Raw genomic sequence first — 22,840 nt, 5'->3', positions numbered from 1 at the left:
ATGACATTTAACAGTTGCATTTATCAAAAATAACTTAATCAAGCAATCAAGTGTTAAGGGCCTCACTCAAGGGCCCAACAGCATCAACTTGGCTGTGGTGAGGCTTCGACCAGCAACCATCTGATCACCAGTCTGGTTCTTTTTTCTTCCAATTTCCCCGACAGTTGCAGCTTAGTTATCTGAAACTGCCAGAAATCATTCTACTTAACAGCACTGAACCAGCCTCATCTTGTGTGTTTCTGTTTTCTCATTTTTTCTTCCAAACTTCCTTCTAGAAAACAAAAGAAAGAAAAATCTCATCAGTGCTAATGTGAGCAGCATTTAGTTACAGAAACGTACACATCAGTGTATGAGCTATATGTCTTTATCTGTGCGAGCATCATGCAGATCTACACATAATTGTTCCTTTATAGCTCTCTGGAGGTTCACTCACTTTACAATGGCTCACTTTACCAGACCTTTATCATACACTAAATAAACAGTGCGAGGAGCCTATCGGACTTCTAACATCCTCTGTTTCTATTTCATCATTAAACTGCTCTGATTGATTTTGTACAATTTGAGCCACATAATGAATTCTGTTTTGTTTCTGACACCTTCTAAATGTTCCACCAAGCTCAACACCTCTGTAGATCAGCACAATGAGATCAGATGTGCACACTGGCTCCTCTGCAGGCTTTTGTTTAAAATGCTTACCCATAATGCCCCGTCTATATCACTACACAATGATGCATACATATAATCTACATATAAGTACAAATCAGCCTTTAGTTGTTTTGTTTGTTGAAAAGCATTAAGATAAAGCAGAGTTTTTAAGGAGGATTCTTTACAGTCTGTAAACTATTTAAAGTTGATTATTTTTTAAAGATGAACAATAAATGATTTTAATTTTTAAGTTTGAAATATTTACTCACACACTGGTTGGCCGGTTGGTTGAGGTGGAACAGCACTGAATCCTGTAAGACAGATAATAGACAGTCAGTTATAAAAAGAGCTGCACAGGAATTTACACCAACATCAAACTGTGTAAATGTGTCTTCTACTTCATCACTGCTTTGATCTTCACTTACCAGCCTTCTTCTTCTTCCTCCAGATCAGAACTCCAGCAATCAGAGCAACCAGAACAGCAGTCACAGCTGCACCAACGATGATACCAAGAGATCCTCCACCTACATACACAGAACATGAACCAGAACAGAAGCTCTATTAGAAGCTCTAATCACACTTTCACAATAGAAATGTGGAGATTCTACAGGAACGTGGTTCTCCTACCTGAAGCTTTAAGCACTAAGTCCTTCTTCAGGCTGCTGTGCTGAACCACACAGGTGTATTTGTGTTCCTTCAGCTCCTCAGGTGAGACTCTAAAAACGGCTCTCTTCTGGAAGCTTCCATCCTGGTTGGGTAACGTGTCATTGGGGCTCACATCCATTTTCTTTCCATCCTTCAGCCAGGTGATATTTATTTCTTTGGGGAAGAAACCTGTAGCGTGACACACCAGCTCTGGTCGAGGGAAGTGCTTGTGGAACACGGAGGCTTCAGGACGAACTGCAGAGACACAGAGGGAAATACATTTTTCAACTTATGAGATATGAATGATGTGCCTTAATTGTGAATATTGCTTCTTTTACAACAGCACTGACCATTCTGCTGTTATTGATTAGTATTGATTAGAAAAACGACAACTGGGATCAAAGAGCACCAGCCAAATCCTAGATGGAATTCTTACTGGTTCCTTTAGCTCAGTAGGAGTGTGTTATAGACCGAATCAATCTTATTGGTATTCTTTTCTATTTTTTACAATTACAATTAGAATGAGATCACCCTCAGCAGAAAACGAAATTCAGACCAGGCTACGTTTTCCTAAACTGTTCCCAGTAAATCTGTATGAAAATGGTTGTAGTTACATAAAACAATAACAGAGCAGATCAAATGTCCTACCTTTCCTTTCCAGAGTTGATTTGGCATAAGATGAAAACTCCTTCAGCCTGTCGATACAGACGTTCTTCAGGTAGGACTTTCGGGACCCAATATTTTCTTTTAATTTGAGTTTGGTAATAATAGTGTTAGCACAATCATTAGATGGAGTCCAGGTTCCAGTTTTCAGATCCAAACTGATGAAATCTTCTCCATCAAAAATGTACTTCTCATATTCTTCAGTGGTGTCGTTATCATAGATCTTACAGCCGTATCTCCTCAGCAGTGTGTGAATTCCTGTAGATACACAGTGAGAGAAAAATAATTCATCAATATTTCTGTTTCATGTATTTTAATTCACACCTTTCAACACCCCATGCGATAGATTGGTGACCTGTCTAATGTACTTTCCTGCATTGGAGCTGCATTTATGTTTCCAGGGAACCGGACCCACAGTGACCCTGGCCAGCATAAAGTGGTGGTAACAATGAAAATGAAATCTTGTATAAAATCTTTTCTCTTTTTTATTTTACTTCATTTGAGTCCCTAAATCTCACACCGTAATTTTCTATTAGCAATAACATGAACACACCACAACTTGTATTATGCAAAAACAAGTTTTTAAACTTTAGTTCTGGAGGCCTGGAAGAATTTCAAGTTTTTCCTGCTCTCAACACACCTGATTCAAATCCTGAGCACTTTAAAATTAGCCCATAACTGGGAGCATTAAGAGAGGGTTTTGGTTAGTAAAAAAGGAACGGCTTCTTAAGACAGTGTTATATTTAAACGTTATTATCCTTCCATGAACAGTTATTTATTTGCGACATGGTAATAATCATAAAAAAATAAGTCAATCAACTGTAGCAGCCTTTCCAACCTGTTAGCACAGAACAAAAACACTTGAACATAAAACCTTTTCTCTTCACCTGTAGAGTTGTTGAAAGTCAGGATGGTGTTGAGGTGTTGCTGTGTATCGTTCATCTCAAGATTTTGCTTCTTCCGGTAGTCTGAACATTCTTCTTTCTTTACCCACTCCATCTTCAGGGTTAGATTTCTGTTGTTGCTGTCATAGTACTGAAACTGCTGTTCATCCACCATGCCAACAGCAATGAACTCTGGGATATGCTGACTTGAAGTGGAAACCATGAAGTAATACTGCAGTGAGTGAGTCTCTGGAAAAAAAAAAAAATAATTTTTTAGTTTGTTTTAATAACAAATTTCCTCTCATCATGAGGTGCCAGATAAGGATTTCTTCTGGAACTTAGCAGGAGACCACTGTTCCATGTACTTAATGAGTGTAATCTAGCCCTAGTTAACTTAAACTTAGTTATTGCTGTAGGTATTAATCCACCTCATATACAATCACCGGCCATCTTATTAGGAACACCGACATTTTGTCACATCTGCTGCTGAAACAATTCATCTCAGAGGTCGCCATCTTATCTTCCTCCCGACCTTTAGTTTCTGTGCTCACCTGTCTGTGATCGGCAGCCATTTTATGTGTGAATATAATACCTGGTGTACTTGTTGTATTCTGAGAAGTCTTGTATGATATTCTCTAATTCTAAGTGTTATCATTTCTTGTTTTGTTTACTTCTAGCCTGGACTTGATACGATTTCTTCATTTATTTGTGTTTTGCTCTGTTCGCCTCGGTATTATGAAACCCTGCGTGTTTAAGATTGCTATTAGATGATTTAATCCACAACGAAAACAGAAGAACTTTGATAAACGCGATTTTGGAGCATCCGGTTGCTGTACAGTAATTACCACAGGTAACATTTAACTGTCGACTTCTTCTCAAGTAATAAAGTAATTCATTAATAAAAAAGTAATTAAGTAATAAAGTTCCCTTCCAACTAAACGCTTATACGCCCAACGATTCGTAACCTCAGTAAAAACGCCCTATTTCATCATTGTGTAGTGCATGGAATGTTCTGGAACACCCAATGCATACGCGGCCAAGCGCAACTGAACCTGCCCCACTAATGTCTTGCTCTATTAGATCTACTGATTTACTTAATATGAATAAATACATAATCTATATATATTTATATATTCTACCTATCGAGATCCCCTTCTGTTTCGACTCGTTCAGTGAAACGCCTTTAATTTCGTGCTATAATAACATATATCTATATAGATGTGCAGCCTGTAATCTAGTTTTAATAAGAATAAATTAATAACACTTACAAATATGTACTTGATCTATAAATCTGAGTTTTATAAATCAACAGAACACCCCGAATAAAGAAAAAAACTCTTCTTTACTTTCATAATCGAGTCTCTAAGATACTTCATTAATGGTTTTTTCACCAGAAGTCCTAATACAGTGGTCAGTAAATGCACAGAAGGAAAGGTGAAGTTCTTTAAATATGAAGATTTCATTAAGATAAAACACCTAATAATTGTGTAAATACCAAATAAAAATAATCCAGCTCACCCGCAGATGTTTGATGTAGAACACAGAGGAGTAATAACACTTTCCATAACAGCATGATGTAATTCATTTTTTCCTGATTTCAACAAAAAACTGCTGCAACTTTTCTTCAGTAGAGGTTCGTCGCAGTCGTCTTCCCCTCGTCCCCGTGTTTCAGGAGTCGCCACAGCGGATCTGCTTCGCAAGCCCGCCATCGCGCAATTTACCACCTGAATTTTCGGTCACCTGAATTTTCGGTCACCTGAATTGTGCGCCTCCTCGGTGTCCTCGGCCCCAGCAGAACAGAGCGGTAGAGAGAACTGAGCACAGACTCTCACACAGGGAACCGCTGTAACGGGGGGCGGTGACTTTTTTCTGCGCAGCTTCCGGGTTGTGGGCTGGTGAATAATTCCAAACATCCAATTTCAAGCCATAGAGCCCCATTCATTTCCACTACTTATCAAACATTTTTAGCTGTATGTTGCTTTGTTAAAAAAAAAGAAAAAAAGAATTTGATGTCATTAATATACTTAATACTGTTATTGTTTAGCATTTGCTCAGCACTAAATGTTACATGTTTATTTTAATTAATAGGTATAACTGAATTTAGCTCAGACAGTTAAGCTCAATTAATGACACTAGAGTCTTTTCACCTCAAATGAGTTGATTAATCGAGAGTCTTGTTACAGAAATGATAATAAAACATTAGAGCCATAATAAATCATGCTACTTTTACTTTCATACTTAAGTACATTTGAAGGTCAATTTAGTTTAGTACTTTTACTTAAGAAGGTAAAGAGTATTTTTACTTTTACTACTACTTTTACTGGAGTAATATTTTACCTTGGATATCTCTACTTTAACTCAGCTACATGGTTTGTGTACCTTGTCCACCACTTACATTGACAAAATGAACTTGTGCATATTCATAATGAATTCATTCATGTATTACATGCAATTAATGATTAATCACTCATGAAATAAGAGATGAATTAATGCTATTAATGCCAAAATGATTATTATTATTATGAATCCTCAGGAAAGTGAAGGGAGATTATAGTTTATGCAAAAAAAAAAAAAAAAAACTCTTTAATCTCTGTACTGTATATTGTCTTTGCTTAATGATATCACATTATGTAATGTATGCTAATATACTGTGTGTTACATCAATCTTCCACTTCATATACCGAATTGACATTAAAGCAGATGCAGTAAATGTAAACGCAGTTGAAAATACCCAGAAATTGTACAAATGTTTATTATTTAGTGTTTAATATTTCATTCACTGCTGCCTGTCCCATATGAGACCCATATTGCACCTTTTAAAAAACAAAAGGTTCGTTTTACAGACGATTTGATGTTTAATGATCATGATTAATTGAACACACAGTAGATTTATTAGCCATAAACCAACAGACTGTAAACGATTATATACATTTTACAGAATCCACTGGTCAAACAAGCATGACTGTAGAATTTACAGGTACATTAAAAATCAGGACGTTTGATAGCAGACGTACAAGATTTAAATAAATAGAACTAATTAAAACCACATTATTCATTTTGTATAAATATATTTTATATACAAGGTTATTCTGCATTAAAGAGGGACAGAAAGGAAAAAAGGGAGTGGAAACAATGATCCAGTTTTCAAAATGTGGTGGATTATTAGCACAATGTAATTTCTAATATCTCATCATCCAACTCCTGATCATTTATGATAAACTTGCTGCTCTTTATTAATAATGTTTCATAACTAAACATCTCACTCCAACGTCACTATAATAATTTCTGATATAAAGCACTGGAATAAACATCATGGGGATCCACCATGTTCTTGTTGTAGAAGTGCAGAGCAGCATAAATCACCAAGTCATGATTTTCATCCTGTAATCACACAGAACATAAATACATATAAAAGAAATAAAAACGCTGATCGCTTCCAGACTTAAGAAAAATATCTAGCTAAATATGGACCCGTCGGCGAGTCACAATCCTGTAGTGTGAACAGTGTTGCGATTAGATTGTGATTGTTATAAATGCAAGATACAGAGGAGTTGCAAATGTGTGGGACAGAAGCATAATGCAGTTTATATCGGAATACATCGACACACACACAAGCTTTACAGTATTTGTGACCTTATTGTCCACGCCAAACCAAAATACAAACAATTCATTGCAAAAAAAACACCCCAAAACATTAACTTTCAGCTCTGGATAGAACAGACGCCCCCTGCGGGTCGAGTAGCCAAATGCGCTCAGATTCGTTTATTTTTACTTCGAGCTCTCGATTATTGTTGACGTGCATTTTTGGACGTGTTATCATTAAACCCCTCATCACTTCTCACATGTGTTTTTGTGACAAAACGTAGTTTGGGAGACCAGACAGACACTGATGTGAGATTTCTCCTGGTAATAGACGCACCTCGATCTCACTCCGCCTCCGTTTGCGCGTTCACGTGGAGCGCGCGCCACACTAAGGGCTGTACCAAAGTAATCAGGACTGAGGGGGGTGGATTATAAAGCCTTGCAACAGTGAGTGAGCACAAGAGCACACTTAACTTCTTTAAAACGACTGAAGAAGACTGTGCCTAAATTTGCCCCAACACCTCATGAGGAAATCTAATATCATATTTTACTGAAAATGATGCCGGAACCTACATGTGTAAGGTGTTTCTTCCATTCTCCTTTTCTAGCTGCACTTCCATGGAGTGTCGGTTGAGTGTGCTCTTGTGCTTTTTTTTTTGTGTTATTTAATTTTTTTTTATTTTTAAACCAACAATATTACATAAGCATACATATAACATATGAGTGCATATTATCAAAAACAATAAGCAAAATATGTTGAACAACAACAGAGAAATAAAAAGTATAAACAAAAGAAAAAAAAACAAGTCAATAAAAGCTAAATTGGTAAATAAATGAGAATCTCCTTAGAAAATGCTATTCTTATATACATTTAAAGTGTTTTAAAACAGTTACCAATTTACTTTTTTTTATTTAATGAGGGGCTCAAAGAATTAATTGTAAACATATTTTCAAATCTGAATTTATAGAAATAAAAGATGAATTTTTAAATGTATGAATATAATATTTAGCTATTATTATTGTTATTATTATTATTAAGTTAATTATATAAGACCTAATAGGATGGAAATTAGGGTTATCAAATATAAAAAAAAAATATTGACTTTTAATTGGAATATCTTTGCCAGTTCTAACCAAAAAGAAAATTTGTAGACACATTCAAAAAATAAATAATTAATTGATTCATTAAAGCATTTACAGAAGATACACCTATGTTAAAATTGAGCATTTTAACAGAAATGTTAAAAAAAATCTACTTAATCTAGCATTGACTGGGTAGCGTTTATGAAGTATTTTAAAAACTACATCTCTTATTTTATTATTAATTACAAATTTATATAATACAGTTCAACTTAACTGCCTTTTTTAAATATCTCCAGGTATATGAAAGATACTTCTTAAACTAAAATTTTTGGTAAGAAAGTTTCAAATATATTTGTTATTCATTTATTTATCCATTATATTAATCCCTTCAATATAAATTGTAAGATCTAGGGACAATGTGTTGTTGGGAGTGTGCTCTTGTGCTCACTCACTGTTGCAGGTCTTTATAATCCACCCCCCTCAGTCCTGATTACTTTGGTACAGCCCTTAGTGTGGCGAGCACTCCACGTGAACGCGCAGACGGAGGCGGAGTGAGATTGGGGGCAGGTGCTGGTGCAAATTTAGGCACAGTGTTCTTCAGTCAGGGGAAGGTGTTGGGGTAATGGAATGTGTGATTGGTGAAACTTCATAAATGGCAAAATATTTTTACCCCAAACCTTTTTTTAACCACAATGCACATACAAGCATGGATTAACACACACATTTTCATAGAATCATTGTGCTGTGATAGATTGAGCATTTTGCAGGGACAGACCAACAGGCTGATTTAGTCTGTTAGTGAGGAGGGGACAGTTTGTGTCATTCGTGTGGAGTGAAAACCACAACGACTTAAAAGACTCCCGATTACAAGAGATCAAGTCGTGTTGTGAACTGTACAGAGATCTGACAGCTCCTAAAGTCGTGTGTGTGTGTGTTTCAATCAGTCTACACGAACTATGGTTTCTTATTAACGTTGTAATAAATTCAAATGAATAATTCTATAATATAATAATAATTATTATATTCACCTTGTTTGCTTGTGCTTCAGTGTTGAGATCTGAAAGTAAAATCACAGAAAAATAATTTCAGTCTGTTTATTAACATTTTATTGGCATTGTAGTTTTATATGTTTAATGTACACATAAAAATATTAATATTTTATTAGACTGTACATGTGACCTGTTTTTCTGTGCATCATTATTATGTAGATAAGGAAGATAATGAGAATTATAAGAAGAATCAGAACCACTGCACCAAAACCCCCAACCAGCATAAAGAAATTACCAGCAGATATAAAACCTGTAAAATGTAATACAAAATAGCTTTATTGTTTATATTACATTTATTTTAAAAGAAATCTAGAAATTTGTGATAATATAAAGACGTTTAAAGAGAATTAATTTACACAAACCTGCTGATCTGTGAGAGGGTTCAGAAAGACTTTCATTTCTCTCTGAATAAAAAAGGATTATTGTTACATAAATCATCTCTAGCAGCATTAAAGAAATATTATAATGTGTAGAACTTCACCTTCTGCTCTGTCTGAAGGTTCAGAAATACTTTCATTTCTCTCTGAAAAGAGATTATTTCACTACATAAACCATCTACAGTAATATAACCATTTTTAATTACAGAATATTTACCTCTCACATGTAGATAGGTGGATTTGCTGAAGGTCACTTCCTGTCCATCTGTTCTCTTGTATCCACAGTAATAATGAGCTGAATCTAAAAGATCTACTGCAGTTATTGTGAGAGACGTATTTCTGTTCTCTACACTCATCACCATTCCATTATTTTCATTAGGATTGTAACATTCTGCTGATGAACCAGATGATGTAAAATACTTGCACTTAAGAAAACGTGGTGCTGAAGAACTGGTGTGTTTATACCAGTAGATGTAACCTGAACTTCTCAGCTCATGTTGGCACCACATGGTGATGTTCTCTCCAGGTTCTGCTTCCAAACAGTTCAGCATCTCCAACAACAAACCTGCAACACACACAAGGTTTTTCTTTACTTTTTAACATTCATTTGTACTAATGATTTGATTCTGGTCAGAGTGGGTCCAGCACCAAAAACACTGGGTGCAAGACAAGAATACACACTTTTGGGAAGTAAAAGGAAACCAAATTGTGAACAAGGAGAGAACATGCCAAAATACTACACATTCACCGAAAGTAAGGAACTAAAGCCCAGTCCCCAGAACCCATGATGCTGTACTATTATCAACCAGCTGTATCACTGTTAAAATATTTTGAGTCATCAATAGTTTTAGCCAGACAGAATAAATTTATCTTTCAATTCTCTACAAATTAACTGGAATGAATGAATAAATAAATAAAATCAATTCACTCACCCATCGTACAGAGAAAGAAAATCCTCATCACGTGCTGAACCATCGCTGCTGTGAATCAGAACAGAGACAGAGAGGAAATGTTCATCTACTGAATGAGGGTTTATCTGGCTGTAGAGGGGCGTGGTGTTATGAGGAGCGTCCACATACATTTGATCTAGAGTACAAACTACAGCTACAGGGACCAAAATTTGATCTCCATCTCACAAATAAAATGGAAGTCTTATATCAGTCATATTAGTCTCACCTTTTTGGAAAAAAAAAAACATTTTAGAAAATCTTGTTTTTGCAAATCTATGTGAGGAAGGAAAATGTTTCTGTGGTTTTAGAGCAGCAGAAGTGCAAAAGCTGCTGGTGGTCAGATCCTAATGAGACATTAAGATGTGTGTCAGTGGTTTGCACTACAGACTGGTACAGGCTGTGTCTGTGTGGTTTTAAGGCCTCAGCAGGGGAAAGGGTATCTAACGTCAGTCGGTGGTTGGAAAATATCCATGCATGTCTTTCTCTGAAATGGACAGAAGCTTCTGCATGTTCTGGAACAAAGGCTGTGGTTTGTTGTGTGGCTGGTCTTCATACACTAACAAGAGCAACTAGTTACTAGTTTTGTTTAGAGCTTTTAGTTTTATATTGTAAACCTTATAAAATACACATAACTACACAGTTATTACTATTTAGTTATTTTAACTCCATATATCTGTTTGGATCATGACATTATGAAAGCAGAACTAGTTTGAAATCTGTATAATTAGTACAAGTACAACTGCTGGATATCACATATTTACTCTATTATAACTTTGGCTTTTATATTAAGTCTTTTTTGTAATTAAATGCTGGTCAGGGTCGCAGTTGAATTAGCACCACCAGAATTCGGTGCATCTAGAAATACTGTACATACTGGAGAGAGAATCACTCCATTAAAGTGCATTACACAAAAAAGGGCTGTATTCACTCAATCACTGACACACAGGGACAATCTGTTCATGTTCTATTCTGGTCAGGGTTGCAGTGGATCCAGCAGCACCACGACTGAAGCCACATCCTGCTTTTTTGGGCTTTGTGGCCAGACTACCTAAGAAACTTTCTGTTAATAATATAAAATACATTCAATTAAAAAAAATGTTCGTTTTTTTTATTATATTTAAAACCTCAAATCATTCGAAAATGTTTAAATTCTCTTCTGATTAAGGGTGATTAAGGGCAACAGTAAAAAAAACTACTACATTACTAAATGTAGGACTTACACAGAATCAGAACAAAGGAGTTACACACAAAAAATACCTCTTTCTTAGAAAATTATGATGTTTACTTAGAGAAAGGAAAATAATAAAACGCACTGAATGTTTCACTAAAGTAGATTCGAAACGAACCAATCGGCAAAACAAAAGAATCAGACGAATCAAAATCCTGAACACGAATCAGCGGGGTGAGCCGACTCGGTTCAGAAGTCTAATAAAACAAAACGCTAGACTAAGAGAACGCTAGGTGGAACTGCGACCGGGATCAGTATGTTGAATAATCTGTTCCCAACCACCAACCAATACTTCCTTCACAAACCTAACTAATAAAAAAGAAAAAATGGCTAGAGTCGGTTCACTAAACCGAGTCACTCCGGGAGCTACTAAGCAAATGCGAATGTACACGTGAGAATGTGGATCATAGATTCGATGTCGGTAAAAATTTACTCATTAAAGATTTAATAAGAAAACTTATATTATATTAACCTATATTAAACTTATATTAACTTTAAAAAATATATTAGCGATAAACCGTAACAGCGGACTGCTACCCTACCGTATAAGGAACCGACTCACTGGGCTTCACTTAAATAACTCCTGAATCAGCTGTGAATGATTAACGCTGATGAGCGCTGCGGCTCTTGGGGTTTGTAGTTCTACTAGAACTACAGTATTAGTATTAGTGATCATGCGCCCCCTCTACTGGTGTAAAACGGTATCACAGGACGATTCGGTATAATCTTTAAGGTTTTCATTCTAAAATATAATTTAACAGTATTAACCACTTACTCCTGGTCAGAGTTGCAAGTTTACGCGAAGTAAAAGTTCTATTCTATTTTATTTATTACTAATTTATTTGGAAAATGGAAAATGAAAATGTTAAATGTATTTAAAACTCATATACTATATAAAAGTAAGGGTTGTAAGCACCAATATCATATTTGATTACAGCTTTTTAGTTATTTTTTCTCAAATGACAACAGATTAAACAGGCAGTTTATTATTTATTCTAAATGTACATAATGTAAACAAATTAAATACAAAGTAAACATTTTACCAGTACAGAAGAACAGAGAAAAAACAACAACACATTAAACATCATAAAACAGATCTGAAATGACTTCAGTCCTTTTTTCCATTTTGGCAGATTTTAAAGGAAAAACAAAAGTAATGTCGACATTTATACTAAATAAATATAGAAATTCTCAATACATTTACATTACGCTAACATACATGTTTTACATGTCGGATCTACATAAACTACCAAACTTCAAAAGTTTGATAATCATGAAGACCTCATGCAACGGTTCCAAAACTATAAGAGTCACGGTAAAAAGGAAGTAAAATTGGTTCTACAGGACTCCTAATGAAAAAGAAGAAAAAAGGTTCCTACCAAATAAATAGGCCTATGGACAGGGGGACGTGGTGCAATTTATTTTTATTTTTGTTTGTACTACTGAGTCTATTTGCCTGCAAATCGTTTAACCAGTTTTTAAAAAAGACCTTTCAGTCGCAACATCATGAAAATGTTGCTTTCAGCAGTGATGTTGTAATCCTGCATCGTCTTGTTGGACTCGAGGTTGTAGCCGTGGAAGACCAGCCTCAGCTCATCCACCAGTACTCCCTCTTTTTGGGAGACCTTCTGCATCAGCTGAGCCACGGTTTCTTCATCTGTGACCTCATAGGTTCTAATTTGACCCTTAGGGTTCCTCATGAACACTTGGAAAGGCGTGGAGGTCACTGAGATCTGTAGCATCACGGTGGATCCTAATTTTAAGCTGAAGTCACTCACGGTCTTCTCGTGGTCCAGCTGAGTGGTGAATGAAAGCTTCAGATCTGAGGTGCTGGTGTTCGGGGTGATGGTGCACTTCAGCTCATTAAAAGTGGTGCTTGGTGTGGTGTGCAGTGCACAACCTGTGTTTCTCCACTCACCATTTTAATAGTGAGCTCCATGGTGTCCAATGATTAATGACCTTTAAAGAGAATAAAGTTCAAGTCCTAGCTGGTAGAATTGAGATTGTAACCACCATTACAATCTCTTATACGATTTGAACAAAGATTCATTTGAACATGTAATTTATAAAACTTTATGATATTCATTATTAGTAAGTGGATTTAAAATTAATACAGTATAAAAATAAAAGCTACACCTTAAACACCTTTTAAACTAATTACTTTAATAAATTAACCAGACTGAACATAATTCATTATCTATTTTCTTTATTTTATTATCATTATTATCCATCTATATCACAAATAACTAGAACCTTTTAAATAAATTAAGCTTTTAAAGCTTTGGCGTCTCCACCAGTTCCAGGAAATGTTCTCATTTTCCTGCAGATCACTGAGGTATGACAGCGGGCCCAGATTTCGCTTTCCAAATCTGTTTCTGGTTTTCTGTCCAAATATGGTATCTGGTGTAGAAACTGGTGCCAAAGTCTGGTTTGCAGACCAGTAGTATTAAAATTGAATTGTATGCTCTAAAAAGTCTATGCTCACAACTTCCATAATGTATTAAATATACTGTATACTACAAAATACACAAGCATATACTATAATCTATATACTGTGTACTACATATTATGTCAGTATATACACTGTATACCTCCTTTCACCTCAGTTTTGTCATGTAATGTGTCATCTTGAAATAACATATACAAGCAAGACTTCTGATAGAGTTATATTTTATGTTTTATAAAAATTGTTTATGTTTTTTGAAAAAAACAACAGAGATTAAGTGAATTAAATTTACAACCTAACAGTAGAAGGTAACAACACAATAACAATACAATAGAAAATAGTATATTAACACAAACTGTTGGTCCAGGCAGTGATTACAAATGCAAACATGAGAACAAATGTAATGAATAACATTTAAACAGGGAACATTTCAGTACTGGAATGTGAATTGTGACTGACTGCAAACTTGCATAAGAGAATGTGATGCTAACTGTTTTTACTTGGATTTTTTAACACTTAGAGTTTAACTACATTCCTCCTCTCAGTCGGTGTAACATAGTAATGGTGCCTAATGGAGTGATGTTGTAATCCCGCAGCCTCAGGCCGGACTCGAGCTGTTGGCCGTTGATGATCAGCCTCTGCTCGTCCACCGGTACGCCCTCTTTGTTGCGGATCTTCTTCATCAGCTGATCTACAGTTTCATCATCTGTGACCTCGTAAGTTTTGGTTAAACCCTGCAAATTCCTCACGAACACTTGGAAAGGCATGGAGGTCGCGGAGATCAGCAGCATCACAGTGGATCCTGATTTCAGGCCGTAATCACTCACGGTCTTCTGGTCGTGGTCCAGCTGGATGACGCGACCGTTGGTGACTGAGAGCTTCAGGCGTGAGGTGCTGGTGCTGTACATCTGGGCGATAGTGCACTTCAGATCACCGATAGTGGTGGTCGGTGTGATGGACACAGAACGTGTTTCTCCACTCAGCAGTTTAATGATGAGCTCCATGGTGTCCACAGATTAATGACCTGTAAAGAGAATAAAGTTGAGGGTGATGAGGAACGTTTACAACATTATTTACATGTGATGTACTTGATTGGTGAATCAACATGTTGCTACTTTTAATACTTTTGTTCTATATTTTTATTAATCTTCACTATCAAATTCACAGAATAAAAAAGGATTTTTATCCTGTAAATCCTGTTAGGCTGGTAGAATTAAGCATCATTATAACTGAATATGATGATTCCTGTCAACTGTGTGGAATTGTCCTTTCCCTGCCATTCAGACATCCTCTCAGCTACTCCAGTCAACAAACGAAGGGAAGTAAAGAACGTTTTTTTGTTTATTATCTTCTAAATCAGTGGTTCTCAAACTTTTTAGACCGAGTACCACCCATTATCAAACCAAAACTTTCAAGTACCACCTATGTTTCTCATCACAGAACCACATATGGCACAAATTAATTAGGTGTGTGTGTTTATATATATATATGTGTGTGTGTGTGTGTGTGTGTGATGGGAATTATGGCTTCTCGACGGGAGCCGGATCTTTTGGCTCGGTTCCTTTCAAAGAGCCGTTCAAAAAGTGACTCATCGCGCTACTAGGTAAACTATAAGACACGCCCGATATTAACATCAAATTTGAATTTGCATTAAATGTAGGCCTAATTCAAACATCACTTAAATTAGAAAGCTTAATTTCAAAACTACAGTGAAGAGACAGACTGTGGTTGCATTTCATTAAGTTTCAGAAAAATCCTCTCTTGTATAGAGATGTGACTGTGTTTGTTTCTGCTTTAAAACATAAGCACAATGAAATAATCAGATTTAACAGAATTAAACAAGTTAATAGTTTATTTCTCAATTATTTGTCATTATACTACCAGCTCTCTCTCTCTGTGTGTGTGTGTGTGTGTGTGTGTGTGTGTGTGTGTGTGTGTGTTTCGCTCTCCGCAATACTGAAAGTGTTTCGGATTTGAATATCGACAATAAACAGCTTTTATTACAACTTACGATCAATTTCCTCTACTGATGGAAGCTGAATGGGTGGATTACAGCCAATAAGAACTGTGCAGAAATAAATGACTCGGCTCCTTTCGTTCAATTCAAAGATCCGTTCAATAGAATCGGATCGTTCGTGAGCGACTCATCACTAGATCTGCAGTCAGCACTGAGCATGCGCGTGAGTGCGCGTGTTTAGTGGAGCAGCGTGGTGATGTCAGGAACGAGATCAGTGAGATTCAAACACAGATCTGCTCTGACAAAAGCGAGAGACCTACTGAGAACTTTACTGATGATTTATACTGATTTTTTTATTTATAATGATTAAATTATTAATTTTTTCGTTGCATGTAATTACTTTTCCGAGATTATCTGGCGTACCACAGTTTGAGAACCACTGTTCTAAATGTTCCAACTTGTTATTCAGGGATATTTTGTTTTCAAAAGTATAGAGCTTACTTGACTGTTTTGTACAAGATGTTATGTTTAATTGTAAGGAACTGAATAGTATTCATTACTAACAGTAGTAACTGAGTATTTAAAACTTGTAAAGCAAACGTTGCTTGTTACAGATAGATGACAATTGTAACTTCATTACATTTGTGTTTTAATTCGTTACATTATAGCTATTAATTTTATATATATTCAACATAACTCATTACAGTTTTGTTAAATAAACATGATTTGGATGTTAAAAGTGTATGATGTCTTATCCTGGAGTAGGGGTGTCTCACCTGTCCTGCTAGGTGTGCAGAAGGGGGAAAGTTAACATCTATTTAATACATATTAGTATAGTGTTAACAACAGAACTTCGGGTTGCCACTGTGTGTATTTTTCCGAAGCCCACCTGCTGTCATCTATTAGTGAATCACATATTTCACGCAGATTGATACAACCATACTTATGCCTATAAGTACAGAGACTAATTGTACTGGGGGGTGAAGACTCAGATCTGTACATGCGGTCGTCCAGGGTAAGTTTAGTTTCCATTTACCCCTACTAGGCGGGGTGAGATCCACCATCAGCTACATTTATTTAAACACTAATGACTTTAGTGTTTAGTAGAGTAACCAAAGTGAACATGAGTAATTTATGTTAATTTATGTATTTTCTCTATTATTCACTAATAAGTGGAACTTACCTTGTAAATAAGTAAATGTATCTGAGGTCTCGGGTATCTTCAGGTTCTGCTGTCTCCACAAATTTCAGGTGCTTCTGCGTCTGTCTGTACATCACTGAGTTTTATATAGCTCTCATGACCACGCCCCTTTTGGGAAGTCCCGGTATGAAAGCATCTGATTCATTTATTCATTTCGGTTTTATTCACTTCCCAAACGTCAAAAGCTTAAAACAACTTTAAACACAAAAAACGGTTCAGTATGTTGTTGTTTTAAGTAAATTAAAAAGACAGTAATATAAAATAATGATACTGGCAGCTAAAACCATCTGATTATTAAATCCTGCACTATAGATCCGATGTTACATATCCAGAGAATTCAGACATCTGAAAATGAACTTAAATTCCTAATTATTAACGGTTCAGGTGAATGTCTGTGACTAACAGAGAATCCCAGCTGAAACGATCTACGTCACAAATTCCTCACACAGGTGAGATTGTTGTTGTATTTTAAAACCGAGCAGCAGGTGGAGACGATGAGTAAACAAAAAAGCTGCTCTTCATAGTTTAATAATGACTTTTGTATCTGCACACAGAAATTTCAGACCAAGAGTTTGAAGTTAACTGGTGATATTTCTGGGGAAGTGGGCGGTCCAAAACTCAGATAGAAATGGGAATGTTGCTTCAGGTAACTGTGCCAGGTCTGGTATGCGGACCAGTAGTATTAAAATTAAATTATATGCTTAAAACTTCCATAATGTGTCAGTATATAATGCAAACTATAATACACCAGTATATACTGTATACAACATATTACATCAGTATATACTGTATACTACATATTACACTAGTATATACTGTATACTACATATTACACTAGTATATACTGTATACTACATATTACACTAGTATATACTGTATACTACATATTACACTATATATACTGTATACTGTATACATTCACTGTATAGTTCTAATGTTTGAGGTTTTGAATCTAAAATATAATTTTACAGTATTAACCACTAAGTCCTGGTCATAATTGCAAATTTACACAAAGTAAAAGTTCTGTTCTATTTTATTTATTACTAATTTATGAAAAACTTATACACTATATAAAAGTAACGGTAGCACCAATGTCATATTTGATTAAAGCTCTATTAAAGCTTGTAGTTCATGATCTTTTAAAATGACAATCGATTAAACAATCAGTTCATTACTTATTCTAAATGTATATATTGTACACAAATTAAATATAAAGTGAAATTTTTACTAGTACAGAAATACAGAGAGAAAACAGCACCACATTCAACACCATACAAATATGAAGTGACTTTGGTATATTCTCCTTTCCATTCCAGTTAGAAAACAGATGTAAAGCAGGTTTTAAAAGGAAAACAATAATGACAACTTACATATTGAAGTTAAATAGAATTTATTTCCAATTTATTTCCCAATACAGATCAGAAAACAAAGCAGATGTATAAATAAAAATAAATATGACTTGCCTGGAGATCTTATCATTTAACTATAACTGTAACTTTTAATAACTTATAACTGTAGCCTAGAAAAAAATTACTTTCCTAAGATAAATAATGATCTCCACATGGGTTAGTCCCTTCAGCCTCCTCTCAGTCGGAGGGTCATATGAATGGTGCTTTCAGGAGTGATGTTGTAATCCTGCAGCCTCCGGCCAGACTGGAGCTGTTGGCCGTTGAAGATCAGCCTCTGCTGGTCCACCGGTACGCCCTCTATTTGGGACACCTTCCTCATCAGCTGATCTACTGTCTCCTCGTCTGTGACCTCGTAGGTTTTGGTCTGGCCGTTCTCGTTCTTCACGAACACTTGGAAAGGCATGGAGGTCGCGGAGATCAGCAGCATCACGGTGGATCCTGACACCAGGCCGTAATCACTCACGGTCCTCTGGTCGTGGTCCAGCTGGATGATGCGACCGTTGGTGATCGAGAGCATCAGGCGTGAGGTTCTGGTGTTGTACATCTGGGCGATAGTGCGCTTCAGATCACCGATAGTGGTGGTCGGTGTGATGTACACAGAACGTGTTTCTCCACTCAGCAGTGTAATGATGAGCTCCATGGTGTCCACAGATTAATGACCTGTAAAGAGAATAAAGTTGAGGGTGATGAATGATTACAATCTGATTTACATGTTATTCCCAACATTAATGTACTTGATTAGTGAATCAACATGTTGCTACTTTGAATACTTTTTGTTCTATATTTTTATGAGTCTTCAACATTATATTCACAGATTAAAAAAGGATTTTTATCCTATAAATCGTGTTAGGCTGGTAGAATTAAGCATTATAACTGAATATGATGATTCCTGTCAACATGTTTGAATGTAACTGTACAAAACTTATAATATTTGTTATTAGGAAGTGGAATTAAAATTAAAACTTTTTTATCTAAAAGACACAAAAATTAATACACATAAAATCATTTTATAGAAAGTTATTATAATAAAATGTATTATTGAAAACACGTTTATTTAAAAACGAATTACTTTAGTAGAGTATCCAGACTGAAGTCATTTATCTTAATTTATGTATTTTCTCTCTTATTCACTAATAAGTGGAACTTACCTTGTAAATGAGTAAATGTATCTGAGGTCTCAGGTATCTTCAGGTTCTGGTGTCTCCACAAATCTCAGGCGCTTCTGCGTCTGTCTGTACATCACTGAGCTTTATATAGGTCTCATGACCACGCCCCTTTTTGGAGAGTCCAGGTATGACAGCAGGTAAGATTCACTTTCCTGATCTAATTCATTCATTTCGGTTTTCTGTCCAAATTTCACTTTCCAAACGTCAAAAGTTTAAAAATAACTTTCAAACACAAAGGTAGAAAAACGATTTGATGTTTTTTTAATAATCATTTAAAACACATCATGTATTTATGTGAACTTTTAATATTACACCAGCGGTATTTTGTGTTTTAAGTACATTAAAAAGACAAAATCTAAAAAAAGCTAAAATCACTTGATTATTAAATCCTGCACTAAAGATCCGATGTTACTTCATTATCTAGACAATTCAGGCGTCTAAATGAAATTACATTCTTAATTAATAACGATTGAAAGTTTAACAGTAGAATTAAGTTTCTGTTTCAGGAATCTCAGGTGAACTGGAGAAAGGAAATCTATTAAAATCAGGTGAATGTCTGTGACTGACGGGGAATACCAGCACGATCTACGTCACAAATTCCTCACACAGGTGAGATTGTTGTAGTGAGTAAACAAAAAAGCTGCTCTTTATAGTTTGATAAATGATTTTTGTATCTGCACATAGAAATGAGTTTTTTCGTGTTTGTTTTAAGTAGTAATACCAGTACCAGCAGTATTAAAATGAAATTATTTGGTTTAAAAATGAATTATATGCTTAAAACATCCACAATGCGTCAGTATATACAGTACACTACATAATACATTAGAAAATACTGTACACTACATACAGTACACTACATAATACATTAGAAAATACTGTACACTATATACTGTACACTTCATAATACATTAGAACATACTGTACACTACATAATACATTAGTATATACTGTATACTTCTTATTACACCAGTATATACTGTATACTACATTGTGTATTCTACATACTGTATACTACATAATACATTAGTATTTACCCTCAACTACATAATGGGTCATTCCTACTATTCGGTGCCATTTCAGGTTGGTAACTTCCTATAAAAAAGTGCAAAACCTTTCATGGTTTTATCATTTTATCTGAAGGAGGGCTTGTTAAACTATAAGAAATATATGTTGGTCCAGCTCAGGATATTATACTTTAATAATTTTGACCAAATTTTTTGCATGTGACGTAGGACAAATGTCCCCCCTGTTACAGGACATTCTCTTCACTATTAATAAGTGTTTTAAATGCACAGTTATTTTAATATTTATATTTTCTAAAAGCTTAAATGTCCCTCAATTTATCCTGCAATTTTTTTTAAAGAACATTTTTATAAACAAGCTTTATCTAAAGAAATATACATTGTTTTTAAAGGCACAATGTAATTTGAATACATTTCTTTTAGCATAAAAAGGAATTTCAATGGAATTTGGCTCCATTTTTAAATTATTTCATTTTACGGAAACAGGGTGGGCAGGACGTAACGGGGTGGACATCATACAGTTACCAACAGTAAATTTCATTAAAAAGAAGCAACTTGTGTCCCCCACCCTCATCCCCCACCTTCAACCATCAAATGTACTGAACACCTAAAGTAATTATCAGGAACATATACAGTGGGGAAAATAAGTATTTGATCCCCTGCTGATTTTGTAAGTTTACCCCCTTACAAAGACTTGAACAGTCTATAATTTTTATCGTAGGTACACTTCAACTGTGAGAGACAGAATCTAAAAAAAATCCAGAAAAAAAACATTAAATAAAGGTTATAAATTAATTTGTATTTAATTAAGGGAAATAAGTATTTGATCCCCTACCAACCAGCAAGAATTCTGACCCCCACAGACCGGTTATGTGCCCATGAGGCTACAAATTATTCCTGTCCCTGTATAAAAGACTCCTGTCACAGAATCAGTTTCTTCCGTTCAAATCTCTCCACCACCATGGGCAAGACCAAAGAGCTATCAAAGGATGTCAGGAACAAGATTGTAGACCTGCACAAGGCTGGAATGGGCTACAAAACCATCAGCAAGAAGCTTGGTAAGAAAGAGACCACTGTTGGCAGAGAAATGCCCGGTGGGGATGGTGTTCTTGGGGTCATATCCAGCATTTCTCTGCTCCCAGCTCCCTTGAAATCATTGACAAGCTCCTCCTGTGTAATTCTGGACTGACCTCACCTTTCTCAGAATCATTCTTACCCCACCAGGTGAGATCTTGCATGGAGCTCCAGAGTGAGGGTGATTGACTGTGATCTTGTATTTCTTCCATTTTCGAATGATCGCACCAACAGTGGTCTCTTTCTCACCAAGCTTCTTGCTGATGGTCTTGTAGCCCATTCCAGCCTTGTGCAGGTCTACAATCTTGTCCCTGACATCCTTTGATAGCTCTTTGGTCTTGCCCATGGTGGTTGAGAGATTTGAGGTGGTTGAGAGATATACAGGGACAGGACTAATTTGTGTGCCTCATGGGCACATAACCAGTCTGTGGGGGTCAGAATTCTTGCTGGTTGGTAGGGGATCAAATACTTATTTACTTCAAATACTTATATACTCTGCTTTCTCTTCCTTTCTCGCCATTTCTTTCTCTGTGCTCTCTTCTCTCTTTCACTGAGGTCTGACACCTCTTTTTTTCTACCTTCATCTCTGTCCTTTCTCCACCTCTCCTTCTCTTTACTAAGGTAGCTCTGCCTTTTTTCAGGGTCTGCATCACGATGTGCCCTGTAGCGCCTCTGCTTTTCTGCAGCAGAAAATGGTGCCATTCCCTGACAAATATATGCATCCCATTTAACTAATCTTTTTAAACATATATAACAAATAAATTCATATTAAATTAATAATAAATAACAATACTTAATCTTACTTCCACCCTATTACTATGTGTCCACCCTGTTACTGTGCAAAACAGTAACAGGGTGGACAGTAACAGGAGGGACATTTTATGCCAAAATTAGCATTACTGCTCATGTGATATACAGCAGGCTAGTTCATGGCGACCACAGACAAAGATTTTTAACCTGTTTATTAACCATATTTTTAAAATTACAAAAATGTATAACTTTCCATTATAAATTAGCATAACAGAGTGGACATGTTATGCTTTACCGCATCAGTAAACCTTTCTAAAAAATTGAAAAAAGAATGAATAAAGTATGATACCTACTCTGTTTTTTGTGGATGATTTCCCTCCAAAAATGTATGCTACTTCCTGGTAGTCATGTGACTAGAGGAAGAGTCAGGGGCATGTCCAGACAGATTTTCCATCACAGTAACAGGGGGGACAGTTGACTCAGGGACACAACTTATTTTAAAGACTTTAAATATTAAAAATGTATTAATAACAAAATATAACATTTGGTGAGCTATATTATAAATAAGGCTATACAACAATAATGAAAAATGTAGAATTTGTTTGATTTTTATTACTTATATTTGTAAATGAATTTGAGAAAACATGATTGGGGACATGGCAGTTAAGCCTACTTGCACTAAAACCAGAGTGTTTTTATTATTATTAAA

General features: G+C 35.6%; 4 protein-coding genes and 1 pseudogene across 4 annotated transcripts; all 5 read right to left on the bottom strand.

Annotated features, from left to right (window-relative positions):
- On the bottom strand, positions 1–4,369 carry LOC134335086 (BOLA class I histocompatibility antigen, alpha chain BL3-7-like). The gene is made up of 7 exons (XM_063017479.1): positions 4,356–4,369; positions 2,841–3,086; positions 1,939–2,211; positions 1,273–1,545; positions 1,071–1,169; positions 915–956; positions 1–271 (listed from the first exon to the last, which is right to left on the bottom strand). Coding segments are annotated over exons 2-7 (909 nt in total). The 5' UTR covers positions 3,061–3,086; positions 4,356–4,369; the 3' UTR covers positions 1–269.
- Positions 4,370–5,927: 1,558 nt separating this feature from the next.
- LOC134335087 (uncharacterized) lies at positions 5,928–9,910 on the bottom strand. Its single transcript, XM_063017480.1, has 7 exons — positions 9,861–9,910; positions 9,146–9,493; positions 9,033–9,074; positions 8,914–8,955; positions 8,682–8,801; positions 8,531–8,559; positions 5,928–6,218 (listed from the first exon to the last, which is right to left on the bottom strand). Exons 1-7 carry the CDS (start codon positions 9,901–9,903, stop codon positions 6,111–6,113), a joined length of 732 nt encoding a protein of 243 aa, XP_062873550.1. The 5' UTR covers positions 9,904–9,910; the 3' UTR covers positions 5,928–6,110.
- Positions 9,911–12,584: 2,674 nt separating this feature from the next.
- LOC134335755 (uncharacterized) lies at positions 12,585–13,045 on the bottom strand (annotated as a pseudogene).
- An 898-nt stretch (positions 13,046–13,943) lies between these two features.
- On the bottom strand, positions 13,944–16,759 carry LOC134335461 (uncharacterized). Its single transcript, XM_063017991.1, has 2 exons — positions 16,693–16,759; positions 13,944–14,576 (listed from the first exon to the last, which is right to left on the bottom strand). Exon 2 carries the CDS (start codon positions 14,554–14,556, stop codon positions 14,080–14,082), a length of 477 nt encoding a protein of 158 aa, XP_062874061.1. The 5' UTR covers positions 14,557–14,576; positions 16,693–16,759; the 3' UTR covers positions 13,944–14,079.
- A 1,413-nt stretch (positions 16,760–18,172) lies between these two features.
- Positions 18,173–19,318, bottom strand: LOC134335251 (polyubiquitin-like). Its single transcript, XM_063017754.1, has 2 exons — positions 19,268–19,318; positions 18,173–18,779 (listed from the first exon to the last, which is right to left on the bottom strand). The coding sequence occupies exon 2, from the start codon at positions 18,757–18,759 to the stop codon at positions 18,286–18,288; it is 474 nt and encodes a 157-aa protein (XP_062873824.1). The 5' UTR covers positions 18,760–18,779; positions 19,268–19,318; the 3' UTR covers positions 18,173–18,285.
- Between the last annotated feature and the right edge of the window lie 3,522 nt (positions 19,319–22,840).

This window comes from Trichomycterus rosablanca, chromosome 21 (genome assembly GCF_030014385.1).
Source record: "Trichomycterus rosablanca isolate fTriRos1 chromosome 21, fTriRos1.hap1, whole genome shotgun sequence".
NCBI classification, from domain to species: Eukaryota; Metazoa; Chordata; class Actinopteri; order Siluriformes; family Trichomycteridae; genus Trichomycterus; species Trichomycterus rosablanca.
This window is presented reverse-complemented; position numbering and strand designations above follow the sequence as displayed.